Genomic DNA, 22081 nt, shown 5'->3' with positions numbered 1-22081 from the left:
CTTCTATAGCTTCTAGTCAATTTAAGAGTGCTGATTCCTCCTTCTCCCCCCCTTCTTCCTCCATTTATGGTAGATCTTTACTTCTGGTAATTAGTAGAAAGACAACCATCTTCAAGGCATTGTGCCAATCTGACATTCTCAATTTCTTATGAAATCTTATCCTCTGTGTAAAAAGAAGGAATGCCATTTATATGTTGGAATGGGCTGAAGCCTGTGTTTGTTTGTGCTCTGCAATATAGACAAGGAGTTAGACCTTCAAGAGAGAATTTTGAGAAATTGCATCTCTTAATAAGAGGCTTCCATAATCAAGAGTGAAAGACTGAGATTTTCATAGATATTCCCTAACATTTTTCTCTAATGCTTTTTAAATTTCCATCGTTTTTGTTGAAGACCAGTGGGACACATGAGTGTACTTCCACAGAAATTGTTTTTAAGTATTATTGAAACTGCAGATGAGATTCTTAAGCTCAGAGAAGGATTTGAAGCTACTGTATATAGACATGCCATACCTTAGAGAGCAATTTGTTGTTTATTTTCTGTTTGGAATGGAAGACATTTACTGTAAACTTCTGTTGAGTATGGTATTTAGTTTACCAGTTCAAACACTTAATCATTTTACATTTGGATTATGCTCTTCTGATGAACTTAAAGGGATACAAATTATTAAAAAAACAAAAAAAAGACCAAACACACCTAATCCCATTTTTTAATCTTTTTTTACAATTAACAGTTGAGTTTGTTAAACTTCCAATTGATAAAATCATGCTTTCTGTTTAGTCCTCAGTAGTCTGAAAGTTGATAATAGCCAGGATTTTTTCAAGAGCATCCAGTAAGTTTGTTTGCTTTTAAGCATGTATGGTCTCCTGAAAAAAAACAAACCAGAACTTTAAAATGTGAACTGTTTAGTCCCAATAGTGGGGTCTTCACAGTTTTTTTCTTGTTATGTAAAGTGAGGTTTCCTAAACTCGGCAGTGAAGAATCCTAGACACATAGACTCAGATTTTAAAATCTGTGGTAGCCTATGGGAGTTCAGTGCAATTCTGCATTGTCCTGTCCATAGAAATTTACCCTCACTTCATAAAAGCTAGCAAACACAGACCAGGCTTGTATTACTTGGTGAAAATGTCTTGTATACAGTACAGTCAGCCAAGTGGTTAGAATTTAAATAATTGGTGTTGATTTAGTGTATTTATTTTGTCTTCTTTAATTCAGATATTTAATTCTGAATGAAATGTAGTGTAGAAGAGGCTCAAGAAGAGCCTTACTGTGGGAAACTGGCATTTATAGTTTAAGGGGGGTTCAGTAGCTAAGAAATGTTTTGCTAATAGCTGAAATCATGCGCTGACCCTTATTTCACATTAAAATGACCGGAGCTTGACACTAAGATGACAGCTGGTTAATACAACTTGAGATTTTAAAGTGCTTGAGTATATGTAAATATTATGACTGATCTCTTAAGTGTGTTGGAAGATACTTCAGAAATGTCCTTGTTCTAGCAGTTTACTGCAGTCACCATTTTTTGAGACTAATATTGCAGAAGATAAACTATCTGCTGTTTTCAGAGGACAGATAGAATAATTAAGAACATGTAATTGACTCCTGTAAAAAATGTATGTATTTTGTACTAGTGCTCAACCATAATGTAAGAACTGTGGAGTATAAAACCTGAGATTTCAGATGTGCCTAGTTTGATCACTTAAAAAATAATGCTTGACAAGTAGACTGTTTTGATATCTGGTTTTTATATATAAATATATGTATAATTCCTTAGAATATGCAGTAAATACATTAATAACCTTTTGGTTGAGCTAATTCAATCACTGGAAATATGAGGAATGAAACTATTTAGGGTCAAAAGGTGAAAGCTGGTGAGCAAGAGACATCACTGTATTTTGGAATTTTGTGAAGCTTCAAAGAAAGTGTCACCTATTAAATTTAAAGCGCTTAAAGCTTTTTAGATTGCTAATAGTTGGAACATTTTGGTACTTTTTTACTCCAAAACATTTTAAAAAAAATGCTTCAAGCAGTCTGGCATCTTACATATATTGCATAATGGTCTATTCTGTTGAAAAGTGTACAGAGTTGTATAGAAGTATTATATTTTGACAGAAGTAGATTAAATAATAAATAGTAATAATCCAAAATCGGGCAAAACATAAGCTCTTCCACCATCTGAAATCGAGTGGAGAATTACCAGAGCTGAAAGGAATGAAGCTTGCTTTGCTGGAAATTTGCATCTCATAGGTCCAGGTTCCAACCAAAGCTTCTTCTGCTGTGGGGCATTTTACAGGGTGTGATACTTATGGCATAGATTATAATGTATTAGAACATGGTAGTTCTGCATATTGAAATGGTGCTTGTTTGGGCCAATTTTATACATCTTTTTGCCAGAGCTGATTTTCAGTGGATCCATTCCCTGAATTGTCCCAACTGAGAGGAACGTTGGTTTTCCCAGTACTCTTCTGTTTGCCTGCTACCTCTGTTCATGAAATTTATCAAAAATTTGCTGTCTTTTCCAGCATATCATATATGATCAAGTTTGCTATTGGACCCAAAATTTGGGGGTTTGCAGCTATGCTGGAAGAATCACGGACACGAAGGAAAAAAATGTGAGAAATTACATGTCCATGTACAGTCAGAGGTTGATGATTTGTTTTTCCTAAGGTACTTGGACTGCAAATGAGTAAGAGTTAAAAAGTAGGCTAGAGGAAGGAGTCATAAAATGAAAAGACAGAATAAAACTTCATGAAGAATCGTGCAGATTAGCCAAAGAAAAGCACTTGCTAACTAATAATTGATTCCTTATTTTTTAGATTCAGTGTAAATTCAAACCTTTAAATACAGAGTCCAAAGGAAGGGTCCTGTACCAGTGCTTAGTCACCTAGGAAGAAGTAGATTTAATTGACTTAGTGCTTGTTGTTTTTCTGACCATGCCATATATTTGGATGTTAAGGAAAGCAGGGGAATTCCAGTGGTGTAATCCCCAGTACTGATTCATTGGTTTCAAATGCCCAGCCACTTGGAGAATTTTTAGTTATCAGGCTAGGTCCTCAGACAACGTGAGGGAAAATGTTCTTGAAAATGGCAGGCTTTTGGATCAAATACTTGAATCACAATAAGTATCATAATACGCAGTTTGATTACGCTAGAAAAATACTGTACCTACAGGTGAACGTGATCAGTATATAAATGCATTGAAAGGAAGGTCTCCAACCCGAAGGTATTCAGCTGGTTTTGCAATGCATCAGTTTTATGCCATTCTGAGGCATGGAATTTAGCAGACAGTGATGGTGAGTTGTTCCTCAACTTGAAGTGAAGTGACTTGTTCAAGAGGTTTACTGGTGGCAGATGAGATGATACTTTTATCTGCCTTGAGTAACTAACGAATGGAGCTCTGATAACAAAACGTGGTCATGTAAAGTTTCTGGGAAAGGAGAACAACAGCTTCAGTTTAGCTGAGAATTATAGTGACTTGAGACTGCAGCCTGATAGATACTCTCTACAAGTATGACAAATTGTTCCTGTCAGGGTAGATAAAGATAAATCTTCCTGAAAGGAGGGGGGGGAGAGTGTCTGCACAGATACTTAAGCAAGCAATGCAAAGTAAGGATAAAGTTCTGCCTGAGGAAATCTTCTCGAAGGTATTGTCCTGGGGCAACGGTTGATCCAAGGAGATCACAATTTACTTAGCAGAAGTAGGTCTGACCAGAGTGACAAGCCCACTGTTACCTGGTTGTACTTCACCTTCTGCTGCTGCCATTTGGTTGACTGGAGAAATGTAATGGGGATCTGAGCCATGGGTTGAGGTGAGGTGTAGTGCTCTGGTGCTGTTTACACAAAAAACAAATCACTGATTGTAAGCCACAATCAGTTTAAAATTGGCTTCATCTTCTCTGCCTGAAGCCTAAGCGGGAATTGCATATAGGTAAAATTAAATTGGACTTAAAAGCGCTTCCATCTTATTTATGTTCACATAAGCAATGGATTAGATAATCATAAGATAGAACTTTATAACATTCCAACTGGGATATTGGTGTAACTTTGCTCTGCAATTATATTTATGTGCAGGGGTAGGTGTAGCACCTCCAGAGACAGATCTGTTACAGTAGCTTGTGCTGGAGAACTTTCAAAGAGCAGCAATAGCAAGCAGCAGTAGAAGGTAATTGTAACCTCGAGGTGTGAGCAGTGGTTGCTCTTAGGTGGATTGTTTTCTTGTCAGTGTTTAGAGAACTGCTTTGTTGTAGGAGCCAAGATCCACTGTGTGAGAGCCAGCAAGTGAAGAATTTTCTTTGAGAGCTTTCAGGAAATTGAAACTGATGTTGGAGCAAAATCTGGTATCCTTAATGAGCAAATCAGCTGCCTAGCAGGAAGTGACCCATGTGACAATCCACAGATAACTAGCTTCATGAACCTATATTTTCAACATGACCTTTCCATATCCAGCCTCTTCCTCCAACAACCTAAATAAACAAACTAGGCACATAGTTCAATAAAATAACTGCAGTTGGTTTTGTTGTTGAATGGCAGCTCTGCTTGAATGAGTGAGAGGTATAGTATTGAAACCTCACTGGATCATTTAAATTTGTGTAACACTGGTGTAAGGGATTTTTTTGTAATGTATCCACTACCACATTTTTTTCAGCAGAGCTTAGTGGGTAGAGAGGTGTTTATTCATGGTGCTTTTTTTATGAAGGCATTTTTTTTCCTTTACTGTAAAACATAGGCTTTTTTTTTGGGAAGTCAATTCCAGTGAGCATGAATATGGCAGGACTGTAATCTATGCTGCTACTGATACGTGTCCACATTACTGAGGCACTGAATCCAAGCTAGAACAGCCACCTGAGAAGTAGGGATTATCACTGTGAGCTTAGTACCACAACAAACAAAATCACTACATGGCTTTTAGTCTGTTTAGAGCACAAACAGAGGGAATTCACACCTGGAGAAAGCAGGAAGCCCATTTAAGCCAGAATTAATTTGACCGAATACAGCATGTGGGCAGCTTTCCCCAGCACTTGTTTTTAGGAGACTGCTTAACACACTTGCTAATTAATTCCTAGACTGATTTAATGAAGTGCATACTGAAGTATGCACTTCAGTGTTTCTTCCCCCTGCAATACTCTGTGGAGCTCTGATGCTTCATGTACGTGTGCTGTCCATGACAGAAAGAAGGGTGAGAAGCTATGCTCAGGAAGAGGAGAGCAGAGCTGTTCCTTTCAGAAATACTAAGCTGGCTGGATGGGTTTAATGATAGTAAAGCTTTACAACCTGATACTGAGAATAAATAAGAATCTAATCACAGTACTGACTTACTGCAAATCTGGGATCATGCTAGTGCCTTAAGCCCCTATGTATCAAGGAGAGAGAATGGGATTTGCAGTACCCAGTACCTTAAGAAATCTAAGTTAGCTACTGAAAGTGCTAGAGAGAATGGTGCAAGTTAATCTGAAACAGTTAATCTAACAAGCAAAGTCATATTAAACAAATATTAAAACAAACCATGGTCCAGATCAGAATTGTTTCTCTGCTCCCGTTAAAAGTAAATAAAAAAAAACAGCAACAAAAAAATTAAAGCGAAGTTCTTTATCAAATGTATAGCCTCCCTGACATACAAAATATTTGGAAGGAGAATCTAAAGACGTAGTTTATCCTGTGCACGTTTTAAAATATTTTTTTGTTAAAAGTCACAGTTGCATGTTTTGTCTTTTTGACTGTTGTATAAAATGTTATTTTATTACTTTGAAACTATAGATGCTTCCCTGTGTTTATTAAATGTGTATTAAAGGAAAAATTCAAGCTATGATGATGATCTAATTCTTCTACTCGTTGTTCTAAACGTTCTTTTAATGTTTTGAAGATGGCTTTAACTATTCTTTCGTTAATTTAATTTCCGTTTCTAGCACCTGGCCTCACTGGAATTGTTGGAGGGCGCCCGAGAGTGTAAGTTAACTCCTGATGATTAACTTTTTGGAATATGTGATGATAGTATTCCTACCACTCACCATCACAAGCTTCCTCAGCTTAAAACAGCAACCACAAGAGGCAACTAAATCTTTCTTTTGCACACTATGTTTAATAACTGGTAACAAGGTAATAGTGGGTGCTATAGGATATGTATGCAAGTAGTAAAATTCTTTACTGAATTACTGAATAGAAGTTATTTAAGTCTCTGATCAGCTCATAACAATGTCTTCTTAATGAGCTGTAGGAAGAACTTCAAATGTGACTTTGTGGCAAGGCAGTTGCTCAACCATGTGTTATACATGCAGATTTCTGGACCAATTTTTTCTTGTAGCTGTTAGTTTGGTATACAGGCACACCAAATTTACATCTGTACCAGCTCACTTCACCTAGAAATGCGAGGTCAAATGTCCCAGTACATCCCAAAAAATACTATCGTGAAACCATTACATGAGCGAGCTAAACAGAATAATGTTAAGGATATTAAAAAAAAAATCCTGCTTTGATTCAGTGTTTTTCTAGATATGACTAAGGTCTGCTGGTGATTTATATTCTTAACCTTTTCATGCTTATTCATGAGAGCATTTAAAACTTTCTTGTCATTAAGCAAGTACTGCATATGAAGATGGGAGAAGGACCACCAGCTATATTTCCAGTAGCCCTGTGTAACTAGCCTAGATATTAATGTGGGGCTACTGACAGTGCAACAGACTTCAGTGTAATGAAGTGCATCCTTTGTCAAGAAAATATTTTTGGTATTTTGACTATCTTCCCCCAGAAAAATTTTCTTGGATTTTTTTTAACAAAGTCTTCTGTTCTTAATAATGGAATTTAAGGAATTTTTACACTTCTTAGCCTTTCCAAAGTTGTTTGCAAAACTATTGTTAGTTATGGTTGAACAGCTTTAATTTCCCCTTAGTTCTCATGCATTAATTTCTAGTTAAATGGATTTATAGTTGTTGTTTTGTGTTTCTAGGTCTCCAGTTTTGAAGCCATTTTTCTTCTATTATCCCAAAAGAGATGTTCAGGTAAGCCCGTCCTCAGTTTTCTTTGAAGTAGTTTGAAAAATTCAGCTGACTCTGGCATTTTTCAGTGACTTTGAGTTTTAAAACTGCAAAGTATTCTGGTAACTTTGATTAAAACATATTTCCTTAGAGACTAATGTTATTCACACAGAATGTTTTGCAACAGTTGAACTTGCCAACCTTCCATTTTAATTGCTGCAAATTTTGAAATGTCTTACACCAAAACTGAAACTTCTCTTTTCATGAACTGAACTTCCTAGAATTGTAGGTTTGAGTTATTTTTACTGTGTTTGCAGGGAGTGCTTAAAAAAATTTATACTTTTTTGAAAGGTAATGGGGCCTCTTTAAAAAAAGTAGGTAGTTGGGTGTTCAGAAAGGGGAATATTAATCTTGTGAACCTGGACACATCTTCTGATTTTTTGGAGAGTCTACATATTGTATATACTACTGGTAATAAGTATTAAAACTAGTGAGTTTCCTGTGGCTCACAGATGTTTTACCTTAACAGAGAGTTGGGCCTTTTCTTTCCATATACTCTGTCTAAAAAAATGGAAGTAGTAATTTCTGCTCTTGCCTGTATTACAAAAACCATAAAATTACGAAAGCCTGTGCAACTGTTGTGCTGAGTATCATGGAGGAGCCTGTGAATGATGTCTCTCTGTGACCCTATTCAGTTCATGGCAATCATTTCTTTTAGTCCAGGAACTTACAGTTCAGATGACTAGGCAGCCCTGGGTGAGAAATGACAGTGCATGATGTGCTCATTTAGAGCCCTCCTTCTTTTCTGTTACACATGTACCCCTATCTAGATTGAAGTCTTCAAGATAAATTTAAAGAGTTTGGTTTTGCTGAAACCATGAAGTGTTTAGATTTATAAATGTTGATCTCTTCTCTTTTGAATGCCATCAGATACTTAATTGATCCTTTGGAGACTGCACACAAAATCATGTACATGCTCTTCTTTTTCCAAGGCCTTTAAGTGACTTGTAACTACTGCATGCTTCCCATGCCAAGGCATCCTCATACTTAGTATGAGTTTTTTCACTCATCCACTGTTAAGAAAGTGGCCAAAGGCCAGAATATTGGTCTGTGTTAGACCACAGGTGGTGTGACTGGCTTCTGCTTAGGGTGGTGAAGGGAAGCTTTGAGAGCACAGGCAGCAAGTGATAAGGTTGGCAAGGGGGAACAAACACAACAGCTTAAGTGTTCTAACCAGAAAGGGACTTTTCACTTTCTAACCCTCATGCAGTGTTTAGCACAAACGAGCCCCATTCTTTTGTAGTATTCTGCATTAATGGAAAATATTTTAGTTTCACAACTTTAAAGAGGAGATGCTATTTAGTTATTACCATTACATTATTTGTAAACTGTGCTTAGTGGAAAAGCATTAAAAAGAAGTTCAACTACTTGTTTTTATCATCACTTATATTTTGCTTTATAAAAATGGCTTGTCTTTGTGAAGTTTAACATGAAAGTACTATCTATGGAAGTTTAGCCTACCACTGTATTGCTCATCAAATTAAATATAAACTTGGTAATTAGCACTGTGTTCCAGACTTGGTAAAATGCTGTTGAGGTTAAATAGTAACCTGATTTAACAAGGAAGGAAAGCAGAGTCTCATTTATTCTTTTCAATACAGAAAACCAAAGTCCTTGCTCTGTGTAACTAATCTGATGAATGTACTGATACACCATTAGCAAAGTGCAGTGTGTTGTCCTGCAGTAAAAGAGGGGTGTAAGTGATTCAAGTCCTTGATTCAAAATTCTAGCCATGTAGTAACAACCATGGTCTAGTGAGAGATTACAGAGTAAGTAAAGTATGAATTAACTGATTTTTCTAAATTGGAAGTTCAGTTATAAAAAGTCTGGTTGCTCTAGTTCAGCATTTGACCTAAAACCAAAAAAACTCCATAAGCAGATTTTCAGTTATGTTAGTATTGCTACAGTGGGTTCTTTTGTTCTGTGTTTGTTAACACCTTTCTGGGTGTCAGTTAGGATTCAAAATCTCATTTGTTGTTTCCACTGCTTTTATGCAATTGTCCCGAGTTTATCATAGATCACCAATGGTTTTACAGTTCAAATAGTAGTTACTTTCCATGTGTACTTCAAAGGTAACCTAAAATTTTTCTGTAGGGAGAAAAATGGCAGCAAACCTACTGAAGGCAAGTCACTATTAGTTATTCTCTAAGGGCTATCTTAAGAAAGAATGCTGAATAGAGTTATCTTGCCTTTGCTGATGACTGAGCACTGATAACTGCTGTAGCAAAGCTAGTTTATATTGTTTTGTTGTGGTATTGTTACCTGATCGCATATCCGAATCTTTAGTACTGGGCGTCTTCCAACACAGATAAAATGGATGTCAGTTGCTTCCATCCCACTTCCTTGTGTCCTGTCAGTGACAGGAAAAACTGCAGGGTACCCTGCCATGTGTATTTTCTATATCCTTTCTCTTGAGCAAAAGAATGCTTGCTGTTAATAGCCGAGATACTGGTCTGTATAGACGAGGAGCAAGAAGTACTCGCTTTGAATTGCTGAAACTCCCAAGATAGGTTTTCCCACTTTTTATACAGTTTTTCCAGAGCCAAGACACTACTCCATAGGGAGGAAGAGAGATTTTCTTCATATTGTTTGTGTTGGTGAGCCACTTGATCCACTGTCGGTGCCTCTTCATCTCTCCAGGTCTCATACCTGCCAATGAGATGGCATACGATGATGATGCCCTCTGTACAAATTGCTGCCATGTGGGTCATGAGCTTTGGGCCCCATCTGGATCTGTGGGTAGCTGTGCATTGTTCAGGTCATAATAAATCATCTCTAGCATGGCTAATTCTCTCAAGTACTGGATACCTCTCTTCATTGTGGTCCATTTACCTGGGTGACATAAAACATTTTCCTTGAAGGGATTTGTTTCCTTCAGACTTAACATTAGTCACCTCCAGAGGCTGAGGACGTGGTCCCTTTCTCAAATCCAGTTGTCAATGTCCCCTTCCTTAGAAAGTGATTGTAGCTTCTTGGCTTCTCTACCCTCTAGTTACAGGCTACTAGCTCCATTATCCCAGCATCGGAGCAGCCAGGTGATAATGTGCTGACCTGGAAGACTGCTGAAATATTTTCACATATCCTACTGCTCACTCAAGGATGGGGATCTTGTTCTGCCTCTTTCTCCTATTGTTGTGATGACCCTCCTTCATCCTCCTTTACTAAATCAGCTGAGTTTTGTGTTCATTTCTTCTTATGTATAGGAGTGACTGGTAACTAGGAGGTGTTGGTCCTCTCACTCAGCTGCAGTGCCTGTTGCCAGGGTTGGAGTAGCTGCAGGGCTTTTTGGTTTTTTGTCAGATCCACAGACCTCCTTCTCCCCTTGAAAGTACTAGGTAGTGTTAAACAGAGCTTGGTAGGCCTGGGCCAGCACATTGCAGTGATTTATGTCTCTCTGGAATTGCCAAGGTGACAGCATACTTCTTCCAAATATTTTACTAGTTTTTCTGGATTCTGTGTTTGTTCAGGGTAAAGTTCCAAAACACTGGAGCTGCCCACACACCTAGGCACTTGCCCATACTATCCCATGCACCCTGCCACTCTTAACTATCCAGCCTCAGAGCAGATCATAGAATCAGAGAATGTTAAGGGGTTGGAATGGACCTTAAAGATCATCTAGTCCCAATCCCCATTGCCATGGGCAGGGACACCTTCCACTAGACCAGGTTGCCTTATCCAACCTGGCTTTGAACACACTGCCAGGGTTGGGGCATCCACAGCCTCCCTGGGCAACCTGTTGCAGTGTCTCACTACCCTCACAGTGAAAATTTTTTTTCCAGTATCTAACCTAAATTTCCCGTCTCTCAATTGGTACACTTCACTCCTTGTCTGTCACTACAGTTCCTGTGAAGAGTCCCTGTCTGACTTCCCTGTAGCCTCCCTTCAGATACTGGAAGGTTGCTATGAGGCCTCCAAAATATCCTACTCCAGGCTGAACAGCCCCAACTTTCTCAGCCTGTCTTTGTAGGGGAGATGCTCCAGTCCTCTCTTCAGCCTTGTGCCTCTCCTCAGGACTTGCTCAAACAGTTCCCTATCCTTTTTATGTTGGGGACACCAGAACTGTGTGCAGTACTCCAGAGAGGGTCTCACAAGAGCAGAGTAGAAGGGGAGAATCACCTCCTTCGACCTGCTGGCCATGCTCCTTTTGATGCAACCCAGGATTCAATTAGCTTTCTTGGCTGTGAGTGCACACTGCCAGCTCATGTTGAGTTTTCCATCAAACACCACCCCCAAGTCTCTTTCTGTGGGGTGGATCTCTGGGTAGTATTCTTAAATAGTTGTTTAACCTTAAAAAAGACCTGGAACACATTCAGTAGACATGAGCCAGCAGTGTGCCCAGGTGGCAAAGAAGGCCAATGGCATCCTGGTCTGTATCAAAAATAGTGTGGCCAGCAGGACCAGGATAGTGATTGTCCCTCTGTACTCAGTGCTGGTGAGGCCACACCTGGAGTACTGTGTCCAGTTCTGGGCTCCTCAATTCAGAGAGGATGCTGAGGTGTGAATCATGTACAGAGAAGGGCAGCAGAGCTGGTGAAGGGACTGGAGCACAAGTCTCATGAGGAATGGTGGAGGGAGCTGGGAGTGTTTAGCCTGAAGAAAAGGAGACTCGGGGTGACCTTATTGCTCTCCTCAATTGCCTGAAAGGAGGTTGTGGTGAGGTGGGGGTCGTTCTCTTCTCCCAGTCAACCAGTGATAGGACAAGAGGACATAGTCTTAAACCGTGCCAGGGTGATTAGGCATTGGAGTGAGCTGCCGGGGGAGATGGTGGAGTCACTGTCCCTCGGTGTGTTTAAGGAAAGACTGGATGTGGCACTTAGTGCCATGGTCTAGCTGACATGGTGGTGTTGGGCCATAGACTGGATTGGATGATCTCAGAGGTCTTTTCCAGCCTAATCGATTCCATGGTTCTGTGAAGACATAGCAGTAGGAACATTCTAGTTTGAACATCCCAAGGATGTTAAAAATTCTCAATAGCTATTGTGATTAGCCTGAAGAAGGGGAAAATGAAAGGAAGTCCCCCCCGTGGATTAGGTCTTTGAGGAGAAAAGGTAAAAGGTATAATTATTAATAGTTTCTGATAGATGACTCCCAAGTACAGAGATGACAGCAGTGCTGAACGCAAATACCAGATTAGTTTCACAACCAGCAATTATATCGTATCATAAGCCAATGTTACAAAGTACAACAATTTGATAACCTCAACCCAGTTTCCATGGGTGATAAACATCATAACAGGGAACACATGCTGCAAGTAAGTTGTTACATAATGGAACTTGAGGAACAAACACATCAACTTTGAGAGAAAATAAATCATTTTGACCAGTGAATATTAAACTAACACAGTGAATGCTTGTAACAAATGTGTTCTAACGTGATCTAGTCAGATTTGCTGTTATCTCAACCCATTAAGCCCCACGTTGGGTGTGAAAAAGGACTGTCATGGTTTAATCTCAGCTGGCAACTAAGTGCCACACAGCCACTCGCTCACCTCCCTCCCCTGACCCAGTGTGATGGGGAGAAAAATTAGAAAAAAGGTAAAAGGTTAAAACTATGAGTTGAGATAAGAACAGTTTAATAATTGAAACAAAGTAGTAGTTGTTGTTGTTATTATTAAAAGGGAGGTAACAAAGAAGAAAGAGGGGGATAAAACCCAAGAAAGACAAGTGATGCGCAGTACAGTGTCTCACCACCCACTGACTGCCCAGCCCGTTCCCCAGCAGCAATCAGCAGCTCCCAGCCAACTCCCACCCCCCTCAGTTTATAGACTGGCATGACTCTCTGTGGTATGGAATATGCCTTTGGCCAGTTCAGGTCAGCTGTCCTGGCTGTGCTCCCTCCCCAGCTTGTCCACCTTCTCACTGGCAGGGCATGGGAAACTGAAAAGTCCTTGACTTAGAGAGTAAGCTTTCCTGAGCAACAGCTAAATCATCAGTGTGTTATCCATCTTATTGTCATACTAAATGCAAAAAACACAGCACTGGCCAGCTACTAGGAAGAAAACGAGCTCTATGCCAGTTTAAATGAGGACAGTAAATAGCCCAATCAGCTAATAAAATAGCACACTTGACTATGCATTTTACAGATTTTTGAGGGGGCGGGGTGGGAGGGAGAGCTCATAGTGCAAAATAAACACCATAGCATTTTTTATTTTGTATTTTATCTCACCATAAACCCAAAATTCCAGTATTGATTTATTTTTATTGGTGGCTTTCACAGAATATATTTGAAGATGAATACAGGATCCAAAGAGGAGGTTGTCTTTAGTATGGACAATGACATTAAGAAGGAAAGGGGGTTACATGATGGAACAGCTGGAAATGTTCAAGTTTTGGGATCTAACTGTCAAGAGTTGTGTTGCATTATATAGAGGGAGGTGGAAAGAGATATTTGTCTTTCTTTAAAACATACCAAACTGGATAGAGCACTTCTTTGAGTTTTTCATACCTTTTTTCCCCCTACACAAAGATTTCTTTTAGGTTTATAATTAATTATTATCGTATTGTGACTTTTTAAAAGGGAACAACAGAACCTTATCTATAAAGCTGTAACTGAAAATATACGACATCAGTAATTAATTAAAAATGTGCTTCATTTATTCACATTGCAATGGATTTCTAATTTGACAGTTTGAAAATCTATTTTTTGTGCAGATCGACCTATTTTTAAATGGGCAGCATGTTGAGATATTTGAGGAGGATCTCACATTTACATCAGATGAAGTGGTTTCATTTGATCCACCTAAGATTAACAGTGAATTGAAAGGTATGTTCATCTTTGTGACTGTATGATTTTTTTTTTATCTTTGTCCTGGAAAATCATGTTAGATTTGTCTGTGAAATACATTCTACCTCTTTATATGATATATTTTTACGGCTGTTGCAAAACACTTTAACTATTTTTCTTGGAAGGAAGGTGGTTAGCATCATGCAGTATAAAATGTATTTGAAACTATAACAAGTACATAAGTAAATTGTTCAAAAAAACTAGGCCTTAAGACACACTTGAAGATGTTGCAAAGATTGCTTGAAATTGAAACATGGTTTCAAAGTATATTATAATCTTACTTTTTGTGAATCCTGGAAATAGTTGGGTTTACCTACGTCAGACTAGTGATGTTCAGAATAGAGGATGGACATACAGAATGACTTAGAGACTTACAGCACTTAGATTATTAAAATTTAGAAGATTAATATTTGCTCCTGTTCCATATGGCAACCTTCACAAAATTAACAAGAATGAGATCAACCTAGAACTGGTGACTTTTAAAGAAATCACACTAGTTAATGATCTAGCATGATAATTCCTGTGTTGCTGCTAGACTTGTCTAACCAAATTCTCTGAGAAAGAAGAACCTTGAGAAGGGCCAAGCCAGTGAGCTGAATGGAGCAGGTCAGGATGTCCACAATGAAAAGGAAGTGTTAAATCAGAGTTGCTCATACAACTGATTATTGAAGGTGCTGGACACTTGAAATTTTTTGTTCTTTATAATGGTAGAATGATATATAGTGTTTCTTAACATATAGAATGCTTCATAATTCCCTTTTGGTCTTCATTACCTTATTTCTGCATACCATAGAACTGAGAGAATTAATTTAAAGCTGTGGGATAGGTATTTGCAAATCTAAATCAGGTGACCGTACCTAAAGATTACTTGTTTGAAAAATTTCTAAAAATAATACTGATGTTGAAAGAGTAAATCAGGTATTTAAGTCTGTATACTTGAAAAATTAATGCTGTAACGGCACCTGCGTGTTAAGATTTATTCTGGATTTCAGATATACATGAGTAGTATTTCTCAAAACTGGTAATAGAATAGTATAACTAATTATGAGTTAGTAGGGAATGTTCTGTATCACATAGAGAAATTTTGAAATACACGTATGACTATGTGTTTGTTACCATTTGAAAGCCACTGATGGTGGATGCCTGATTGCCATGCATGTGTTTATTTTCCCCATCTGTTCAAACATCTCTTCAATATGATCATTTATGTGTCAGTCAGAAACAAGTTAAACTCTTTAAGTATATTTTCAGCTCTTATGTCTATTGGAAATCTAATGTCACACCAGAATCTCTCTGATCCCTGGGAGTTTTCAGGAGGGCAGTGGTGTATTTACACCATCAAACTGGGCAAGTTAAGAAATAGGAAGTCATTGTTCTGTTTAATAAAGGGCTTAGCAAAGGTCTTATTTTTTTTGATTTCTTTTTTCAAGGTGACCACAATGCTAAATATTAGAGAAGCAAAAAGCTGTTGGATTCCCTATTGCCTTTTTATCATTTGAGAAAACTTTGAGGTGCCTGACAGCAGAATTTTAAGTACTGAATTCTTCAGGCTTTTATCAGGCAAAACCCCACTGTTGAGAGAGAGCAGAGCTCCTCTGGTTGTTTCCCCTGAGAAGGATCTCTAAACTTTTGCCCTTTGTTGTAAATATAAATGTTTTCTCTCTGTGACTAAATACTTACCTACTTCTGTGGCTTAATGCAGGACAGCATGGATGAGAAAGACAAATGGGTTAGACTGTAAAAGCAATAGCTTCTGGTAAAGCATTTTTTGTCAGTATTTAGAAAGAATGGAAGTATTTTTCTCAGTTTCATGGTTATCTCAAGTGTGTGGGACTGTTAGTTGTCTTTGAATAGATAAGAGAAATATGTGAAAATGGATTTCAGATAAGCTGCTAGATGTGATTCTGGGAGGGGGGTGGAATTTGAATTTACCATTTTCCCTAGCTTTGATAGGAATTCTTTCATAGATGTTTATTAAATGAAAACAATTTCCTGATAAATGGATCACGAAAAATAAATCAATGAGGATAATAATAAATGAGAACACCAGAACATGGTCTAGAATTGGTTTTGTTTAATGGGAGATTGTCAAAGACTGACTGTAAAATGTTCGATGGAGAAGAGACTTCTACAGCTTATACAGTTCAGACATTGTCAAACTTCAGCCTCTGAAGAAGCACTTCATTTTTTTTCTTGAATTGTGTATTGAATGACATTATGAAAATTCATGCGATTTCTGTAGTGAATGAAGTGTGGTAGTCTTGTCCAAAATGAGCTTTAGCTGGACTTTTTCAGATTCTCTCTCAATAGAGATGTCTAATCAAAAATAAGATTCCCCAGTTAAAAAAATACACTCTTAAATACCTTCTGCCAAGTTTCATGGCACATTTCGGCTTGTAAGTGAACATGGACAAGATTGTGAGCAAGTTCAAAACAAACGTCTCTTTCATTGTATGCTTTCACCATTTCAAATTTCATGCTACTGTGACTGACTTACCAATGAGAGACCATTGTGCCAGACTAAACTATAATCACTCCTTCAGATCATCTTTGACAATGACCCAATATATATTATAAAACTTAAGGTCTTAATTAAGGCAGTTAAATGCTGGTAGGTTGGTGTTTGGGTAGGTTGTGGGTAGATTTTCTGATCCAGCTGTGCCAGTAAAAGAGGTTGCTGTGGTGAGCCCCTAGTTCTTCATTATTATTTTTCCTTGTTATTGCCACTCACGTGCCAGCAAAGCTATTCTTGTGTTGCCTGATCTGCTTCAATCAAATAAGTACCATGAACTAAGATATACTATATAAATTCTGTGCTATGTCATACTAAGGCATTTTTGTTATCCACTGTATCACCCACCCCATACCCAAATGAACTTTTGGGATCTGTCCAGCTGCTACTGCCATAGACTTGCAGCCTCCCTTTCTAATAGGGTCAGTGAAAACTGCAGCCAGTAGGATTCGGACATAGTTTCTTTCTTACCCAGGTCAGCCTGGCTCATGAATCAGCAATTCCCTGTGAGCAGGAAGAAGTTAAAGGTAATGATGATTTGGTTAGGGCTGTGTTTACCTCATCACCTGATGCAGTTCATGGAGTGCGTATCTGCTCATGCCTTCGTATTAGGTGCGCTATGCTCTATACACCACCTTTGGCCAGCATTGAGAGCATAACATCTTTAGTGTTGGGTCTCTTACTCCCTAAAATTAAAAGAAAGCAAAAAAAGGGCAAAAAAAAAAAGCCCAAAGTAGTTTGGCATCCTAAGCAGAAGCAATAATAGTACAGAAATGACAGACTGCTGTATTTTCAACTTGCATTGTATCTGGCAGTGTGAAGTTTGTCCAACATAATTGATTTACAGGAGCCTGACTTCAATTCCTTTAAATGTGGCAGTTTTTAACACAAGACTGAAATTTCCTGTGACAGGCATGTGCCCAGGGCTGAATTGCTTGGTGCCTTAAAAAGAAGTAGATAATTTTGGGACATTTGTCAGTTACTTCTTGTGGCTGCCACCTGCAGCAGTTGTACCAGAAGCTGTGACAGAACGCAGAAAGGCTGTCGCTTCCCTGCTCTGCATAGTCCCCCCCTGCTGGTGTTCAAGGAGCAGAGAGAAGGGGAGAGCTGCCACTTGTGTGCAGAAGGATGAAAAACAACAGGAAGGGGATAGAGAGAGCAACTGAGGGGTGAGAAGTCTACTCTGAGTCAGGAGTGTAGGTCTGTCAGAGATGATGGGACTGAAAAGCCAAGGATGCTGGGAGAGCTGATATGGCTGTAGGCAAGTTGGATCAGGAGCAGAACTGGCTGAAAATTACTTGATTCTCACTGCCTAAAAACTTAGATATAGCCTATGCTTCAAGTTTGTGTTATGCTCTGGCCAGTGAATAACTCAGTAGCAAAGTGAGTGCTTCATCTCTCGCTTTGGAGGACAGAAACTAGATGGTGACAGCCTACTGCTCTTAGTCATCAACAGTTGCAAGAGGTCTGTACTGTGCAACTTAGCCATCAAACCTCAGGTGTATACTGTGTGAATCCCACAATACGGAATTTCTGGATTTGGACAGTAGTGGGTTTGCTTTTTGATGTGTAGATGGATAAAATAATTGAGGTTGGCTTCCTATAGAGCATGCATTTTCTTATACAATAGAAAGATATTTAAAAAAACAGTAATTAGAAGTCTTAGGTTTCTTCTATGCAGCTGGATAAGTAACTGTTACAACAGTGCAAATGCAAGTGAGAGTCGTGTTGTGCTGAAAAGGAATTTTAAATTGTGACTTTTCTGCAGATGTTATCAGAATAAACACACATAGAATTATCAGGACAGTAGCATCCACATGTGTTTTCTACCTGCCCTGGAAGCAGAGAGATCTGTGTTTTAAGGGGGATAAAAGTTGTCAGCTAGGCAAGAACTGACAAGTATCTGCTATGCCTCCTTCAGAGATACTGCATTGCTAAGACCAAGATGAATATTCACATTCAAGGGTGGTGGAAGAAGGGATGCCTGGTACAGCATTTGGCTGTAAAAAAAGGAAAGAGATTTGGGAGATGGAGCACGAGGGAACAACTTTGTAATTTTGGGACCCAGTGTCACCTCTCTTTCTCTAGGTGCTCCTGTGGGAAGAAAAATTGGAAATGTTTTCAGAGTTATTACAAGCAATGCAGAAAGCATACATTTAAAATGACAGTTACGTCTTCAAATTATGCTATTATTTGTAGCATCATGAAAATGTATTCATTTTTATATTGTATAGATCTGCCAAGTGGTCCACATACTTATCGCTTAGAAGATCTTGCCTATACGAGAAGTGGAGACAAAGGCAATTCTGCAAACATAGGTATTTTTAGTTTTCTTGTTTTCTGAAGTGATGTAAGATTTTCACGTAAGAGTTACATATCAAGTGCTGTTCTTAATCTTGAAATCTCTCATATCACTTGATTTTTTTTTTTTTAAATTGTGCTGAAACAAAAAAAAGAATACATCTAGAACAAGGATTTTACTAAATATCATTAGTTTCCTGATTAGCAGATGTTGTAATCTGAGGCACTAAGAAAAAATACTAGTATGTCATACTACAAAGAAATAATTTTTTGTTTAGGGTTTGAAAGTCGAGCTCTCAAAAGTTAAGAAATGCCTTTCTGAGGTTCCTCTTACAGTTGCTACTCCTTCATGTGTATATGTTATGTATTATAATTTCTTGGTTGTCTGATCATATGTAGTATTTCCATACATGAATTTTGTAACATGTATATGGCTAAAACATTGACAGTGTTAGGAAATACCAAAATTTGTTCTTATATGTAAGAGAATGTTTTTATTATATTGCTAATCCAAATGCTGTATTTCAGTGTGCAGTCTCTTTACATTGATTGTGCTGCTTCTTTGCATTGTTTAATAATTCCCTTTGTTCCTTACTTCTGCATGCAACAATTGGCTCTCTTACTTGTTGGAAGATGAGAGCGTGTGGTGTTCAAAGCTCAGTATGAATTAAAGGTGCGTTTGGGATTTGATTTGCTACTAGCTGTCATGCTAAAACTGATAAATTTTGTTCATTTGTATTTAGGAATATAGTTTTCTTGTCCTTGTTTGTGCAACTCTTTTTTTGGGTTGAAGGATGAAAGAATATTGATTTTTTTTTCTTTGTCTTTTTTCTAATTTTCCTTTCCCTATGGTTGACCACTGTTGCAGTGTAGCATTGCCAGATCATGAATGATGCATACATAATAGACTTCTTCAGCTATAAAAGACACTACTGCTTTATTAAGGAACAACAATAACAACAACAAACTTCACCTCTAGGATAAATTAGTCTTTGAAGTCCACAGATATGAAAAGGTCCCTATGACACAAATCTGCCTTCCTGATCCGGCTCTGGAGCCTCAGCTTCAGCATAAAATTAACTGAAGCTTATGAAAGCATATTTACAGCAATACAAATGTAACTGTGATTTCTCACACTTATGTCAGAATCTCATTTAAGAGGTGGGGCAAGGACCAAACCTTCAGTCACTGATCATGCCTTGTTATGGTTAACTGTGATCGCTTATTGAAGTCTTGCGAACCACTTAGGGGAAGAGAACTGCCTGTGGGTTGTTTGTTGAGATGTTGTTGTTCCTTAGGTGTCTGTCAGTGGCAGGGAATATTTGCAGCCAGAAAAAGTCCAATAATCACTTTGTGGTCACTTAGCATTCTCTTGTCATGCTCCACCCTACATCTCTACTGACAGAGGGAGAGCTGTCATACTACTGTGTTTTTTATTCAGGAGCTCATTAAAGAGGATCCATATGTACAGTTTCAGTTAAACAGAGGATCTCAAATCAGTTTTGAAAGGATAAATACAGATTGGTTTTAACAGCTCCTATTTCAACTAATGCCAGTTAATACTTAACAGGTGTGATAGCACGGCATCCCCTCTACTATCCGTACCTAAAGAAAACTTTAACAGCTCAAGCCCTGGAGAATTACTTTCAACACCTTTTAGAGCATGAAAAACCAGAACAACAACTAGTAACAAGGTGAGTAGCTTGCTGTTCAGTCTACAGTTGTATGGTAGATACATGATGGTTATCAGAAGTTATCTTAAAGTATGTTAACATAGATATTGCAAAGCTGTGTGTATTGCCTTTGGTATATTTTTATGTATCTTCTTTTGCCTTTTTAAATAACAACTTGAGCATTGTCACTGAGAAAGAACTTGAACTTGGGCCTCTCCTGAAGCTGGACAAAGGCTGTGAATCCGTTTAGTGAAGGCATTTAAATTCCCAGCATTAGCATAGTAGTATTGGGGCTGTTTTTGTTTTGTTCCAGTACAAAATGTCTTTAGCAATAAGAAATAATGTCCTTCTAATGTCCTTTGAGAAATTTCTCTCTCCATTGGTTTTGAACCATTTGGAAACTGCAGGAGCCTTAGTAACTGAAGCTTCCCAAGCCTTTGAGCAACTGCTGAACTGAGAGTTCAAAATCTGTAAAATAGCACCTGAAAGACTTTCACACAGCCACTGTAGTCTGGAGCCTAAACTTACCTGATCATCTGTCAGAAACATGCCTCATACTATCCCTGTTTCTGCAAAACATTTTTAATATTTATGAAGCTCACTCACTTCAGAGGAAGTATTCCTTCAAATACCCCACTATGACCCCACTTTTGTGCCACATATATGAAGCCAGAATTTAAAGAAAAAACATAGCTAATTTCCCTTCTTATACTCTGAAAGAGAGTACATCCCAAACAGGATGCTTTTACCTGACACTCACCTAGAAAAGAATATCCTCTTCCAGCAGACAGCCTATGTAATATTTTTGTTTTCATGCTATGGCTGATGCTCAGGGTCCTTCCTGGGGACTAGCAAATGAGATGTATGCTGTTCTTGTAGCATGAGGTATTAGGGTTCATTCTCCTAAGGATGTTCATAAAACAGTCAGCAGATTTTAAACCTTTTTCTCACTTTTCAAACACGTAAAAGCTTAAACTATTCACTCTTCTAAAATGTGTTTTGATACAAAGTCAGTTATTTGCAAATATGAAGATTCTGCCAAAATCATTACATATTTCCATGGATAGTAGACACATTGTTAGGTGTCTTTTCACTTGTTCAAAGAGCTTTAATCAGAACGGTAGAGCTCAAAGCTCAGAGAGAGCTTGGAGTTATTTTCACCCCTGGTCTTTTGTAAGTGCTGGTTTTTGTCTTCATAAGCAGCTTGGTGCAGATCTCACCCACTGTTTTGTAAATGCTAACAAATCTATGTATCTAATAAATGGTGATGCTAAGAAATGTAATTGAATTTCCTCTGAAACAGAGCAGAGAAGGGAAAAAATCAAAAATGTCCTGCCTCCTAATGATACTTCTTGAAATTGATTCATCACTGTTCTTTAATGCTGTTTATGTTCATAAATAAAAGTTGAAATTTGCTGTGTCTGGATGAAGCCAAGTTATTTTGATTAATTAGCTTATCTGTTCCTGAGTTTGGCTTTCTTTAATGATGTGATAATGGAGCTCTGTAAGTGAATTGGAAAGCTACTGGGGAAAAAGAATAAAACCTTTTGTGGAAATATTTAGGATTATAAGGATTATGCTCATGTGCTTCAGATTGTGTAGTTTCTTTTCAAATTGTTTACTTTTTAGTTTTAACTATGATAAAAAAGAGCTATCTTACTGTTTAATTTTCCTTCATTTTCTTTATTTAAATGGTGAGTGGTTAAAAATATGTTTTAGTTTTGTTACTTAAAACACACCAATCATGGCTCTACCTCACTACAGAATGGAGTCTGTTAACCAGTTGC

The 22081-nt window shown here is 38.1% G+C and overlaps 1 protein-coding gene across 1 annotated transcript in view; it reads left to right on the top strand.

The window, feature by feature from the left end:
• The window catches only part of LOC113964525, a 63861-nt gene that overhangs the window by 35484 nt on the left and 6296 nt on the right, over positions 1 to 22081 (top strand). The window contains exons 14-18 of the mRNA XM_027676871.1: positions 5901 to 5940; positions 6938 to 6989; positions 13676 to 13787; positions 18555 to 18638; positions 20192 to 20315. Of these exons, the coding sequence (XP_027532672.1) occupies positions 5901 to 5940; positions 6938 to 6989; positions 13676 to 13787; positions 18555 to 18638; positions 20192 to 20315 (412 nt within the window). The remainder of the gene's footprint in view (positions 1 to 5900; positions 5941 to 6937; positions 6990 to 13675; positions 13788 to 18554; positions 18639 to 20191; positions 20316 to 22081) is intronic.

Source organism: Neopelma chrysocephalum, unplaced genomic scaffold (assembly GCF_003984885.1).
Source record: "Neopelma chrysocephalum unplaced genomic scaffold, ASM398488v2 Primary Assembly neopelma1_42b, whole genome shotgun sequence".
Taxonomy (NCBI): Eukaryota; Metazoa; Chordata; class Aves; order Passeriformes; family Pipridae; genus Neopelma; species Neopelma chrysocephalum.
This window is presented reverse-complemented; position numbering and strand designations above follow the sequence as displayed.